General features: G+C 47.9%; 1 protein-coding gene across 10 annotated transcripts in view; it reads left to right on the top strand.

Annotated features, from left to right (window-relative positions):
• CELF4 (CUGBP Elav-like family member 4) overlaps positions 1–15,494 on the top strand; it is a 772,591-nt gene that overhangs the window by 717,824 nt on the left and 39,273 nt on the right. For 4 of the 10 annotated variants that reach the window (XR_004427551.1, XM_033164056.1, XM_033164059.1 and 1 more), the window contains exons 9-11: positions 2,932–2,997; positions 7,346–7,426; positions 13,044–13,187. Coding sequence is in view for 9 of the 10 variants with exons in the window: in XM_033164056.1 (XP_033019947.1) it covers positions 2,932–2,997; positions 7,346–7,426; positions 13,044–13,187 (291 nt within the window). In the remaining variant the exon portion in view is untranslated. The remainder of the gene's footprint in view (positions 1–2,931; positions 2,998–7,345; positions 7,427–13,043; positions 13,188–15,494) is intronic. The other 6 variants (XM_033164061.1, XM_033164063.1, XM_033164060.1 and 3 more) reach the window with 3 other exon arrangements.

Genomic DNA, 15,494 nt, shown 5'->3' with positions numbered 1-15,494 from the left:
GGTGCTTGGAGAGGGAAGCGTGAAGCTAGGACTTCAGAGTAGGTACGGGAGCTCTAGGCCAGAGCCTTTGCAAATAAACTAGGAAGCTTCCGAGCCGTGGGCCTGAGCTGCACCACTCTAGATTGGCAAAAGTAATTTTCCTACGCATCTCTTTAAATCAGCCCTTTCTCCAGAACAATGAGGACTAGCATCTTAACTTTATTCCAAAGGCCTCCATGAGACAGCTAGATCCCTGGTTCAAGGCAGACAGGGCTCCTGCCTCAAACTCTGGAGAGCAACAGCCAGCCGGTGGGGGAAAAAACGCTGGTCTGTCTCACTAGAAAGCAGCTTCCAGTGCTCCTGTCTTCAGTTGGCTGTCTGAAGTGGAAGGACAAATTGAGAATGGAAGGTCTGGCTTAGATGCCACCAAGGAGAGGGGTCCCAAGGAGACGCAGGGCTCCTGTTTCCAGCGATGGCTCCCCGCCCCTGGACTCTCTCTTTTTAACCACTGGCCGGTGAAACCCTATAGCACTTGCAGGTTTTCTCGGGGGAAATCGCCTTTGGATTGCTGCTTCCGCCCAGCATTCTGGCTCTCTGTCCCTCTGAGTCAAACACATCTCCCTCGATGTCAGCTGATAACTCTATCAGTGGCTGTGGATTTTCTGAGGATCATTCCCGGGCGAAGCAGCCAACGTCATGCTGACTTGGGTTTTTCTTTTTCTTCCTGGCACCGGGCAGACACTTGGGGAAAGTGACATTAACAGATCTACTTTCTTTGAAGGACTTGGGAGTCGTTCCTCGACTCCTACCTAATGAATAAGTGCTGCCTTCGTTAAATTCATATTTATGGTTGTCGAGGAGGTCATTGGCTTGTTTTATGTCTCCAGGTTTATGGAAGGTTATCCGCCATGGTCACACCGTGTCGTGCTGGCCGGGATCGCCTTGCAAAAGAAGCGGCTGTAGCTGAGAGAAGCCTTTTTTTCCACTGGGATATGGAAATGATGGGATTAAAAGAGAGAGGCGGCCTCCTTTTCTCGGCCAGGTGCCCCTGAGAGGGGCCTTTTGCCCTGAGATGACAAGAGAAGTTACTTTGGACATCCGTTTTATCAGCTTGGCTTAGTCTTCCATTTTACGAGCTCAGATCTTGCTTTCTATGTAGCCCGTCAGGCCAGGAAAGCCTCCTTCCTTCTCTGATAGGCTTGCACCAAAGACTGATTCGTACTAGGGAATGTTGGAGAATTCCAACAGAAACAGAAATGGGGGCAGAAATGGCCAGTGTTTGCTTATTCCTCCCATGTCCAGGATTGAACCAGCAAACGTGACCAGTGTTTGTTGCTTTTGCAGCTTGCAGCCCACAAACGATACATATGTACTTGTTTTTTCTTCCCCATTTGCATTTTGTGCTTCCTTTGCAATGAAATGAATGGGGTGGAATAACGTAAGCAGGCAGCGAGACAACCAGCGGAGTTTCTGGAGGAAGGCAAACTGCAGCAGAGCAGAAACGGTGTGGCAGCTGTGGCGGGCGGCACACGGACTCAGCCGCAGCCAAGGTGGAGAGATGAAGCCAGGCACCCATGGGCATCCACAACAACAACAAAATTGTGACGTCATTATGACGTGGCATGGTGCACGCCGACGCCGGGCACCCACAGTGTGGAGCCCAAGCTGGCGCCCCTGTTTGACAGAAGCAATGCATCACTTTGCGTAACAGCAGTTTGGGGCACCCAGGTGCCTCTTCTAGGACAAGCCAAGGGTAGCCAGGCAAATTCTTTTGAGGCTTCAGCTTCTGCTCTGCCTGAGCCCTCGTCTCCAGGTGATGTTCCACTTCCGCAGACAGGAGAGAAGCAATGAGGTGGAGAGCAAAGGGATGAACGGCCCTGATCCCCCTAAGGGGCTGTCTTTTAAAAAGTACAAAGCCAGGGGGACTGCGTAAATGTAAAACCTAGCAGCGCCGATAAATACAAATTAAGCTCCTAATAAGAAGTGAAATATTAGGGCCAAGGTGACATTAGGGGGGACAGAGGTTCAGCCAAGCTATGCTTTAAATATTTTATTGCTGCACACGCGAGGAAGAGCTCGTTTAACTGATATCTTTTTTTTGCGGACTTCTCCCTACTCAGGGGGGAAGAGGACATGAGAAAGGAAAGTCCCGGGCTATTTCACGTTAACTTGCCTTTTTTGTGTGTGCTTGCAGGATGATCATGAAACTGTAGAGTTGGAAAGGACCCCAAGGGTCCCCTCGCCCAACCTCCTGCGATGCAGGAATCTCAGCTATAGCCCCCGTGACCAGTGGCTGAGCTTCATGCTCCGGCACCGGGGGCAGGAAGCAGGCGGGGGCAGGGCTGGCGTGCGTTTTGGGGGTGGGGTGCGCCGCCCGCAGGGGCGTGGTGTGCGTTCTGGGGGTGGGGTGCGCAGCGCAGGTGGGGGGCAGCCGAGATGGAACCCTACCGGGATCGCGCTGCCCGGGGTGCCCCGCCCCCTACGCCCTGCCCTTCCTACGCCAGTGCCCATGACAGCCACTCCATACTAGTCAAGACACATACTAGCTCCTGGACACAAGTTGCTGGGAACTGGAGGAGGGGAGAGAGTCTTTGTGCCTGGGTCCTGTGTTAGAGATTTCAAAGTGCCTATGTGCAGAAAGTCAGCTATCTACCTTATGGCAATTAACTGTTTCTGAGTTCCTGCATTGTGCTGTCCAGTCAATGCTCTACAGACAGAAGCTTCCAGAAAACCTGCGTTCACTCTGCTGTGTCCAGGACTACGTTATTTCCTGACACTAACTCTTGACATCCTGCTTGCGGGTTTCCTATTGGGGCATCTGGTCAGCCCCTGTGAGAAAAGGATGCTGGGCTAGTTGGGCCATTGGGCTGACCCAGGAGGTGCTTCCGATGCTCCTGAGCTTACCTGCATCCCTTTAACCCCCCTCTTTCTCTCTCTCTTGTGTCTTCACAGCACAGAGTCCCACCGCAGCCGACCCTTTGCAGCAAGCCTACGCCGGAGTGCAGCAATATGCAGGTCGTTAGTATTAACACTTTCCCCCAATAAACCTTTCACTTCTCTGATGCCCGATACATTTGGGTGCTCTTCATAACTGGCACGCCGTCCCTGTGTTCTGTATTTCGGAATCCCAGTGCAACCATGAACCGACATCCGATGGAGCATACATTTGTTGAATCCTTGCATATATATTTTTTGCCCTGCCTTTCTGTAACAAATGCCCAAAGAAACTGTCTGTCACTGTTTTCAGGTGGTTCCAGCAAACTTGGGTTGCACAATTGTAGTTGATTGGGAAGCCCTGTGCGACAAACTGCCTCCCCCTCCCCCCAAAAAATCTGACTTTCTGCAGTAAAGAAAATGAGAAATGCTCGTTCAATATCCATCCTTTGTCTAACCTTCACTGCAAACAAAACAGGATCTGGGCTCAATAAACAGGTCATCTGGAATAAAACCTGCCATATGGCCTAGCCACGGAACAGAATAACCAGGAATACAAGAAAGCCATACAAAAATCAAATAGAGTTCAAACTGAAAATCATAATTAAGTTTACAGATTGAAACACAGGGCAGCAAAGAAAACTTTCTTCATTTGAAATAAGTCCTTTATTCAAGGGCACCAAAACCCCACTGATTATAGCAGATAAGCCCCTGTTTTTTAAAGACATTCAAATCAGGGTTGTGGGTATTTCATTATTATTATTATTATTATTATTATTATTATTATTATTATTATTATTATTATTATTATTATTATTATATTACATTTATTTATATCCTGCCTTTTACCCTTACTGAGGCTTACAGATAAAATAGAAACAGCTAAAACAATTGAACTTTAATAAAATTATATACATATGATCTATTGAAACATACAGATAATTACAATTAAAAAAACACAACAGCATCCTTTTGTTTAAAACGCCAGTTCCCAAATGCCTGTTGGAACAAGAAAAAAAGCACCAGAAAAAAGAGAGGGCAGAATCTAGTGTCACGTACAAAATACATCATCCTGGGGATCTCAGCTCTCATTTTTAAAAAGTCCAAATTTCTAGTCCTTATGGCAGGAAGATAGAATGCAGTGGTATCTTGTAGAATCTCCGAAAGGAGAAGTGAATAATGAGATTCCCAGGGGGATCGGGTTTCTGTGTCCTTTGCAGCAACCTGTCCCTTCACTTAATTAGCAGCATCAATTAAGCAAAATAAGAAATGTATGCAATTTTGCTTGGTGTGCACAATTTAGATGGGTAATGAAAATCCCCCTTTTCTCACACTGCAGAGCTCAAATTACCTTAGCACACAGGATTTATTTTGGTACAAGTGCAAAGTACTTGCAGATATTAATGGATACTGGAAGTCCTTTGCTTCCAAACTTTGGGAGCATTTTTTTTTGTCTTGGGTAGAGAGGGGGATGGAAGATCTCACAGGTTCCCATGTACAGAAGAAGCACAGGGATCAAAAAAGAGACATTAATCTGAAAAGGCAAGGAGGGCATGCCTTGAGATATTATTTATTCATCTAAAAGATGATTGTGAATTAGACTAGAATATATCAGGGCCCTCCTATCCATCTCCCAAGAGTTGCCGACTAGTCAACACAGAGTCCTCATTGGTTTCAGCCACTGTGGTGTAAGGAGTCGTGTAGAGCAGAGGTGGGCAGAAAGGAGATCTGGATCTGCTGGTCAATCTCTCGGTGATCTGCACTAGATCCGGACAATTCTGATTCTCAAGTTGTTTTAACAGTAGGAACAACCAAGTGACTTTTCTCACCAAAAAAAAAATGAATTAGGCTGCTAAAGGAAGGAACAGTGGTGTAGCACGGGTTGCCAGAGCCCAGGGCAAGGAAAGTATTATGTCCCCTAAGGCAAGTATTGCTCCCCCAACCAGCACCTCCATGTGGTACTGCTGCTGCCGCCAGGCAGAGCTACAGAGCAGCAGCAGTACCTGCGTGCATGCCTCCTCAGGATGGATCGCTGCCACTGCTGCGAGTCTTGCCATCCACTTGTCCCTCCCACCGCTGGGGAACCCAGTACAGCCAAAATATGCAAGGGCCCGTCCTCTCCCAGCTCCAGCTCAGAGTGCTGCTCAGGTGAGGAAGGTGGGAGGGACAAGGAGTGCCTCTAGTCAGGGTGGCAGCTGCAGAGGCATGCCTCAAAAAAAAATTGCACCCGAGGCAATTACCCTGGTAGCCCACCTTCCCCCCACCCACCCACCCACCCACCCACATGCTATGCCTCTGGGAAGGACGCTAGCCAGAAACAGACTTCCATAGTAAACAGAAGCTGTGAGCTCAGTTTTGTTCAGGCAGGGAGAAGTACCTGGGCTCAGTATATGCTCAGAGGCACCGTTCTTTTTCTTCTGTGTCTTTTGCAACTGGCTCTAACTGGAGGAACATGGAGTTCCGGTAAATTAAAATTTTGTAAAAAAGCAGACACAACAAGCTTGACATTTTCCCACCTCTGGTCCGGAGCACAGCAGAGCACAGCAAAGCCCTCTAGCAAATAAAATCAGGGACAGGGAACTGTGGCAAATGACTAAGAGCAGGTGAAGGAGAAGGCAACACAGGGATTCAGAGTCAGGCAGCAGCTCAAGTTCAGGGTAACAAATTCCTCTGCAAAAAGGGGTGGAAGGACACTCTTCCCTGAAATGCAAAATGCAGGGTGCTTTGGCATAGGATGCTTTCAGTCCCCCCGTATGTTTTAGTCGTGGTACATTTCCACTGGAATTTTCTCAGACTTTTAATATCAGTGCTTAGTCTTCCTCCATGGATAACACACAACCTGCCTCTTGCTACAACCAATTGGTCTACTTTCTATGATTCAAAGAATGACCATCGACTCCTACCAAGGAATGCTTTTGTGTGCAAATCAAACCCGGATCTGGGAAGTTCAGTTTCATTCTCCATAAAAGACCAGTTCCTGGTGTCTTAGTTTCTGCCCCTTATTGCTTGCAAGATTTGACAGACTGATCTGGTTCAGACCTTTCAGTTCTTAATAACCCCCCTGGGAAAGCAAATTTGGCCTTTGTGGGGTCCCAAGGTGTCGTGATTTTGGAACTGGTGTGTCGTGCTATGGCGTGACCTTTAAAATAGTTGTCCATGGTGCCATTGCCCCCTGTTGCCATGCAAGCAGATAACTACAAGAAAGAAGATTCCACCTAAACATTAGGAAGAACTTCCTGACAGTAAGAGCTGTTCGACAGTGGAATTTGCTGCCAAGGAGTGTGGTGGAGTCTCCTTCTTTGGAGGTCTTTAAGCGGAGGCTTGACAGCCATCTGTCAGGAATGCTTTGATGGTGTTTCCTGCTTGGCAGGGGGTTGGACTGGATGGCCCTTGTGGTCTCTTCCAACTCTATGATTCTATGGTTTCCATCACACATGGAAGTCCACTTGAGATATCAGCCTCCAGTCCATGAAAGCTTATGCCATAATAAATGTGTTCGTCTTTCAAAGTACCATGACAGGAGGCAGTGATGGCCACCAACCCAGATGGCTTTACGAGAGGATGAGACAAATTCATGGAAGAGAAGGCTATTGATAGCTATGAACCATGGTGGCTATGCTCTGCTTCCACAGTTGGAGGCAACAGTGCTTCTGAATATTGTGGCTGGGAACCACAGGAGGGGAGAGGGTTCCTATCCTGCTTCTAGGTTTCCCACAGGCATTTGGTTGGCCACTGTGAGAACAGGGTGCTGGACTAAGTGGCCCATTGGCCTGATCCAGCAGGCTGTTCTGATGATCTTACCACAAGAGACTTCCTTGGTTTTGCTGCAACAGAGTAACATAGCTAACTCTCCACAACTCTTTCCCTTGTGTTATTATCCATGGACCCCTGCTCAGGGCCACACCAGCCTACCTGCAACCAAGTTGCACCATGATGTTCTCCCAGATCATTCACTGGGCCTTCAAGGTTGCCTCCCTTCATCTATGCAAATGGCTTGTGGCTCTCTCATTTGCGATGCATTTCCAGTGTGATCCTCAGAACTGCACAACTGGATGCAGGATACAGACAGGCCCGTTGCATGCACACTCATCATTTTAAATTGCATTGGTGAGTGGGCCGTCATAGCTCAAGCATGGTGAATCCAACTCTTGCAAGAGAGTCAGGTCACACGTTTAGTGTTGAGGAACCAAGTGATGACATCCATGTGTGTGCACTGAACCCAGTTCTGAAGAACACCAAGAACTCTTAAGCAAAGGAAGGCCGCCCAGTTTTCAAGAACTCAACTTATTCTGGGTTCATGTTATGATGCGCCACCTTACAACCCAACGAGGTTTAATTCTTGGTTGGGGGTGATTGTTGGGGGTGAAGATCTGCTTCTGCAATGGTCCTGAAATCTTCCTTCCTTTCTTCTCTCCCCCTCTTTCCCCTGTAGCCGCATACCCTGCTGCATATGGCCAGATAAGCCAAGCCTTCCCACAGCCGCCTCCCATGATCCCGCAGCAACAGAGAGAAGGTGAGTCTTTGGGATACTGTCTTGAGCACGGGCTATTCTTTCTGTAGCTTCAGGAAGAAACACTGCGTAGCCAGCCACCACTTCTGGAAAACACACTTCCTTGCGATGTCACGCACATACTCCAAGAAGCGGTCACTATCTAGGTTATTATAACTTAAGGAAACTCCTGCCAAAGGGCTCCAGAGTTGCTATTTTGATGCCACTATGAAAACTCCTATGAAAGAAGCCACAAAAAAATACTTACTGAAGATTGAGACACGTGTAGGTTCCTCGATTCTCAGTTCGTCTTGGCTGCACCTCACCAGAGGCTCACCAGTTTCCCAAACCTTTTGTGTCACATCATAATAAACAGAAGATATGCTATTACTTCAATGTGAGCCCAAGTTTTGCTTTGTTTGCTGGTCTGCTTTTTGTAGCTGCTGCCTCCTGGAGGAAATGATAAAATAGTAGGAAAGGTGGTGAGATTTTGCACCTAGAGTCTCCTCAGATATCAGCCTCTAGAGAGCAGCATAACATGCCATGAATGGCCCAGTGTTGACCATAGTGTGTTAGACGATAGCTGGTTTGTTAAAAAGTGAATACCAATAACTGCACAATACTACTTACAAAATTACAATACTACAATACTAATTACACAAGCCATCAATCCGTGCAAATACGTACAATTTAACAACTATAAGAACAGCCATAATAGAGAAGCTAACCACATCAACATATCAAAACACAAATTAAAACCAATTTAGCCAGCTATCAGTGTAAGTTGATAGCAGGGTCTGACCTTATGGGTCAGACAAACCCCCGGGCAGAGAGATATGTACTGCGCTATATGTGGGGCTACATTTGAAAGCTTCTCGGAAACTACAACTAATCCAGAAAGGGGCAGCTAGACTGGTGACTGGGAGCAACCGCCGGGACTATATAAGACCAGTCCTAAAGGATCTGCACTGGCTCCCAGTACATTTCCAAGCACAATTCAAAGTGTTGGTGCTGACCTTTAAAGCCCCAAATGGCCCCATATACCTGAAGGAGCGTCTCCACCCCCACCGTTCAGCCCAGACACTGAGGTCCAGCTCTGAGGACCTCCTGGTGGTTCCCTCCCTGTGAGAAGTGAAGTTACAGGGAACCAGGCAGAGGGTCTTTTTGGTAGTGGCGCCCGCCCTGTGGAATGCCCTCCCATCCGATGTCAAGGAAACAGAGAACTATTGGAAAGTTTTTAACGTTTAATGTTCAATTATGTTTTTATATATGTTGGAAGTCACCCAGAGTGTCTGGGGCAACCTAGGCTATATCTACACAGTTATTTAAAAAAAAAAAAAAACACTCTGAAAATGCTTGGGGGGGGGAATCGTTTTGAAGCTCACAATGGGAAAAATTCATAGAGTTCCGATTTCAGCTCTACAGTGCCATCTGGTGTCACAGTATTATAACGCATTTATAACGTTTTATTTTTACATGTGTAGCTGAGTCCCCAGTCCCAGATGGGCGGAAACTACTACTACTACTACTACTACTACTACTACTACTACTATTATTATTATTATTATTATTATTATTATTATTATTTCTTTATGAGACTTTTGAATAGAAACAGAAATAGAATTTCCCAACGTGATCTACAGGGTTTTGCAGGGTCTCTACGGGGGCAGGTGTGTTTTCCCCCAGGTCATCTGGTCCTGAATTGTTCAGCACCAAGACGTGATCTACAGGGTTTTGCAGGGTCTCTACGGGGGCAGGTGTGTTTTCCCCCAGGTCACCTGGTCCTGAATTGTTCAGCACCAAGACGTGATCTACAGGGTTTTGCAGGGTCTCTACGGGGGCAGGTGTGTTTTCCCCCAGGTCACCTGGTCCTGAATTGTTCAGCACCAAGACGTGATCTACAGGGTTTTGCAGGGTCTCTACGGGGGCAGGTGTGTTTTCCCCCAGGTCACCTGGTCCTGAATTGTTCAGCACCAAGACATGATCTACAGGGTTTTGCAGGGTCTCTACGGGGGCAGGTGTGTTTTCCCCAGGTCTCCTGGTCCTGAATTGTTCAGCACCAAGACATGATCTACAGGGTTTTGCAGGGTCTCTACAGGGGCAGGTGTGTTTTCCCCCAGGTCACCTGGTCCTGAATTGTTCAGCACCAAGACCTTGAACCCTGCCCAGCAGCTGATCTCGACATGATGTCAGCGTTTCCACCTTGCATCTTGGAGGGACGACGCTTTTGGCTCGCCTTTCGAGTGCTCCAGTTCTCCAAGTCACTTAGCTAAGCGGCAGGGTCTTGGGGGCCTCATTAGTCCATTAGCCTGGCCCGCTGACCCCAGCCCGGCTCCCCCATGTTGGCGTAAACGCCGAGGCAACCTCACGGTCCCCGAGGAGCCTCGCGCCGTGTAACAGGTCGGCCGTTCCTTTTTAGCAACGTAGTGGAGGAAAATTGTGCTTAGCAAGTCTTCATCAGGGCTTCATTTTCCATTAATCCAAAAAGAAAATGTGGAGGGGGGAAGTGCCTTCAATCATGCCAAGGCCCGGGAATTTTAATGAGCTTTAAATGGGCATCTGTCAGAATCCTGACTCGGCGGAACTACCCCTGCCAGCCGAGGGGATGAGTAATGGCTAATAAAAAGCCAGGGGAAGCACCTTCGTGAACTCCTCTCTCTAACAGGAAAGGCAAAGTTGTAATTTGCTGTGTTATGACACTATAATTATGCCCTGATGAAGAAAGCGAGAACATTAAAAATCCTTCTCTTCTACATGGTACACCCCTGTTCCCTCCTTTCTCTCTCTCTCCCCGCTGACTCCCCAACTGACAGGGGGGGAAATGGTTTAACCCTTGATCCACTTGATGGTTGTGATGATTCCAGATAAGGCATTAGGAAGGGTAGGGGGGAAGAGTTTCACACAGTTACACACACACACACACACACACACACACAATTCTGCATCAGATTCCATACCCGTCAACAATTCTCCACTATGAAAAAAGGGATGTCCTATTCCATCATCATAATTATAATAATTTTATTATTTACCGTATTTTTCGCTCCATAAGGCGCACCGGACCATAGGGCACACCTCGTTTTTAGAGGAGGAAACAAGAAAAAAAATATTTTTCTGGTTTTCCTCCTCTAAAAGCCCTGGTTTTTTGAGGATCAGCTAAAAGTTTTGCAGCTTTTTTTGCAAAGGGAAAAGCCATGTTTTTTTTTTTAGGATCAGCTAAAGGTTTTGCAGGGGGGTTGCAAAGGGGGAAAAGCAAAGCTCCTTTTGCAAAGGGGGAAAAGCAAAGAGGAAAAGCCCCATTTTTATGGGGTTCAACTCACATTTCTGCAGCTTCTAAAGGAAAGGGAGCCTTTTCTACAGTTTCCAGACAGATAATCTAATCAGCCAGTCACATGTCGCTGGGGAAACAAACAACCTCCCTCTGCAGCACATTCAACAAAGGAGGGCGGGGCTGAAAGGGAGCCGGGACTCTTATCTCTCTCCCGATCTCTTGCTGAACAGCTGCTGAGCGGCAGCCTTTCAACACCCCCTTTTCTCTTTGTAAAATAAAAAGCATGATCCTCTTTTGGCCCCTGGGCAATTCAGCTCCAGGGACCACCATTCGCTCCATAAGATGCACAGATATTCCCCCTTACTTTTTAGAAGGAAAAAAGTGTGTCTTATGGAGCAAAAAATACGGTATACCCCGCCCATCTAACTGGGTTGCCCCAGCCGCTCTGGGCAGCATCCAACATATATAAATGCAGTGGTACCTTGGTTGTCGAACTTAATCCATTCCAGGAGTCCGTTCAGCTCCTGGAACCGTTCAGAAACCAAGGCGCAGCTTCCAATTGGCTGCAGGAGCTTCCTGCACTCAACCGAAAACTGCAGAAACCACATCGGACGTTCGGCTTCTGAAAAACGTTCGCAAACGCGAACTCTCACTTCCAGGTTTGTGGCGTTCAGGAGCCAAAACATCTGAGTGCCAAGGCGTTCGAGAACCAAGGTACGACTGTACATAAGGTACGACTGTACCCTCCAACATTTCTCTGATGAAAATAGGGATGTCTTGAGGACGTCCTGGGTAAACCCAGCCGGATGGGCGGGGTACAAATAATGCAAATCGCAACATTAAAAATGAACTGTTGCGACGAGAGTGGGTCCTAAAATCTCCCTCAAGTGTCAAAGGCCAAGCTGAATTGGCATTTTGAGGTGCCCACAAGTTTCTTAGATTTTGAAATGTACCTCCCCGCCCCTGCCCCCAGCCCGCAACAAGTTGGTTTGGACTACCAGCAGAAAGAAATGCTGAAGTCTCTCTTGGTCTGTACCACCACTCAGATTTTCAGGGGAGGGCAATGCATCCTTTGAACACTTCAGTACAGCAACAGCGAACAGACTGCTTCAGAAAGTGGTGGGTTCTCCTTCACTGGAGGGTTTTCCACAGGTGGCTGTCCGTCGGGGAGTCTTTAGCTGTGGTTCTTGCATTGCAGGGCATTGGACTATGTGATCCTTGAGGTCCCTTCCAACTCTACAATTTTACAATTCTACGAAAGAAGTCTCCCTCCACATAGGATAGTGGCATTCCAGGGGGATGGTTGGGCAAGAAGTCTGTTCCTTAGGCTAGTAAATTTCTGTCTGCAGGGAAATTTTTTCATTTCATACACGGTGAAAAGAGTCAGTGTGTGTGATCTGCAAGATGGCCTTGAGAACGTTGGAAGATTATAGGTAGATAAAAGAAAGTACAGTGTATAGTCAAAATATGGAACTTGCCTCTCCCCCAGGAGGCAGTGATGATCACCAACTTAGATGGCAAGTAGGCACTGTTGTTGTTGTTGTTCAGTCATTCAGTCGTGTCCGACTCTTCGTGACCCCATGGACCAGAGCACGCCAGGCACGCCTATCATTCACTGCCTCCCGCAGTTTGGCCAAACTCATGTTAGTAGCTTCGAGAATACTGTCCAACCATTTCATCCTTTGTCGTCCCCTTCTCCTTGTGCCCTCAATCTTTCCCAACATCAGGGTAGGCACTGGGGGTGGACTATTGATGGCCACTTGCCATGATGACTACGTTCTGCCTCCACAGTTGGAGGCAGCAATAATTATTATTCATTCATTCATTCATTCCCCGCCCATCTGGCCACTCTGGGCGGCTTCCAACAGAATATTAAAATACAATGATTCATCAAATATTAAAAGCTTCCCTAAACAGGGTTGTCTTCAGGTTGTCTTCAGATAGTTCTCTATTTCCTTGACATCTGATGGGAGGGTATTCCATAGGGCGGGTGCCACTGCTGAGAAGGCCCTCTGCGTGGTTCCCTGTAACTTCACTTTTCACAGTGAGGGAACTGCCAGAAGGCCCTCAGCGCTGGACCTCAGTGCCTGGGAAGAACGATGGGGGTGGAGACGCTCCTTCAGCAATGCTTCTGAACACCAACTGCTGGAAACTATGAGTGTGGAGAAGGCTCTTGTGCCAATGCTCTGCACTCTGGTTTCCCACAGGCATCCGGTTGGCCGCTGTGAGAACAGGATGCTGGGCTAAATGGGCCATTGACTTGATCCGACAAGCGCCTCTTACGTGTCTTGTGTTCTCGTGTTCCGTGTGCTCCCGCCTTCTTCATCCCTTACCTCTTTTCTCTCTCCTTCTCCTCCATCTTCCCCGCAGGACCAGAGGGCTGTAACCTGTTTATCTACCATCTGCCCCAGGAGTTTGGGGACGCAGAGCTGATGCAGATGTTCCTGCCATTCGGTAATGTCATCTCCTCGAAAGTGTTTGTGGATCGGGCGACAAACCAAAGTAAATGCTTTGGTGGGTAAAGATAACAAAACAATTAGATTCATCCAGGAAAGGAACTTTCTCTGAACTACTTTTACCGTTTGGTTTTTTCTTTTCTTTTTCTTTTTTTTTGGTTTCCTTTTCCTTTTTCTTCTCATACTGCTATATTTTTTGTAACTTTACTTAGCTGATTCCCCCTCCCCTCCTCCTCGATTTCCCTTTGTCGATCTGCCTTCTTCTTTCCCCCCCTTCCCCCACCGCTGCCCCACCTCCCCTTCCCCCTCGCTCCCTTCTCACTGTCTCATACTTTGGAACTGCATTGCCCTGCTGCAGAGAGGAGGATCGCTGACTCCCGGAACCTTTTGGGAAACTTCCCAAATCCTGGCCGGGTGGAAATGGGGTATTGCTAGGCGTTTGGGGGTGGGGAGGAGGAGGAGGAGGAGGAGAGGAACCAGCGGAAAGACCGGGGTCAAACGAGGACAGCGGGCGGCAAAGGAAAAGCTTAGCGGACAATTCAAAGATGGCGCAGGAAGGGAAGCTAAGCGATGGGGTTGGGTGCCGTTTCTCAGCTGGGTGAGCGAGACCGGGTGGCAGAAGGAGAGGGCGCCTGGTGAGCAGAGAGCCTGCTCCTTTTTTTTTACCAGAGATGGAAGGGGTTGGGCTTCAGGAGTGATGAAGTGCATGTTGGAGCATGCTGGTCCCAGTGTTTGGATTTCTTTGTAGGGTGTCCCCCCATCCTCACTCCCTCCTCCCCTTTGTGCTGCTGTTAACTGTCTTGGATGCCTATGTTGTTATGTGGGGCGGTGGTTGGGATCTCCAGCTCCATCCATCCATCTATCCATCCATCCATCCACTTCCTGCCATTAGCTCACCTCCCTCAGCCCTGCCATTGTCCCCCAAAGAAATGCTTCCTCCATCACCTACCCTTCTCTTTCTGACATGGCCAAATGTCTCTGCACAATTCGGTAGTGACGACAGCCTTCCGATGACCCTCGCGGACCCTTCCACCATTCTAGGATTCTAGGATTCCCCTCAGCCATGCTAGAATTGGTTGTGCTCCACAGTCCCAGGCAGCAATGCTTCTGTTCTGAGGAACAGCTGCTGAGATTCAAGGTCCTCTTGTGCTCAGTTCTTGCTTGCAGGCATATTCATTATGATATCGATTGCATTTATATCCTGCCATGGAGGTGATAAACATGGTTCTCACGTCTGCCTATTTTATCCTCAAAACAACCCTGTGAGGTAGGCTGAGAGGCAGGAACTGGCGCAGGGTCTTACCCAGGGAGCTTTTCATGGCTGAGTGTGGATTTGAAACCTGGCCCTGGGCCCACACTTCAGCCGCTACACCACACTGGCATCTGGGTGTCCACTGCTGGAAAAGGACGTTGGGCTTTGTTTGTTTGTTTGTTTGTTTGATGGCTGGGTTTGTATTCTGCCCTTCATCCGAAGATCCCCATGCACTTCACAGCATTAAAATACAAAATAAGAATACAAAATACAGTACGCAATGAAAACAAAACAGAAAAGAAACCAATACTGGGTCATTGGCCTGATCCAGGAGGCAAAGTCATGTGAAATCCTGACTGTGACCACAGGATGAAAAGTGGGCTGGACCACAAGAGGGAGTGGGAGATGACAAGTCACGTGAGCCCAAAAGGGGGCCGAGACGTGGGGTGAGGATGCACAGGCACATGTTCAGTAATGAGATCATGGTGCAAAGTCTTCAACGTGAGCCCAAGATTCCCGAGTTATCCATCCCTGATCTGTTTCCAGAGGCATTTGAGGAGATATGGTAAGCTCACTAGTATGTGTGCCCAGACCCACTCACGCACTGGGAATGGAGGAGACGTCAGGGCTGGTTCACGTTTTAAAGCGAACTTACCTAATTCCCCCAAAACAGTGCGTGAACGCGAAACACAATGACCCTTCGAAATCCACACTCTTCCGAATTTGGTGGCACAGTTCTCCACCCAAATGATGTCTGCAGAAAAATGATCTATTGTTATTTATTATTTATTGCATTTATAGCCCAGGAGGCCAAGGTGGTGTGCATAGCTCACCCTCTCCCCATTTTATCCACACAACAACCCTGTGAGGCATGTTAGGCTGAGAGGCGGTGACTGGTCCCCGAAGTTACCCAGCGAGCTTAATGGCTGAGTGGCAATTTGAACCCTGGTCTCCTAGGGTATTAGTCCAGTACTGGCTCTCTACGTTAGTGGAAATTATAATCAGCTGCTTACATATATATTAATGAAAATAACACACAATGTGTTATATTATGGTAAAACGGCATACCGATATGTTAGAGAAAGAGAGAGAGAGAGAGAGATCACAAACTGG

Source organism: Lacerta agilis, chromosome 11 (assembly GCF_009819535.1).
Source record: "Lacerta agilis isolate rLacAgi1 chromosome 11, rLacAgi1.pri, whole genome shotgun sequence".
Taxonomy (NCBI): domain Eukaryota; kingdom Metazoa; phylum Chordata; class Lepidosauria; order Squamata; family Lacertidae; genus Lacerta; species Lacerta agilis.
Note: the sequence above shows the minus strand (reverse complement) of the source record. Positions and strands in the feature narration are given on the sequence as shown.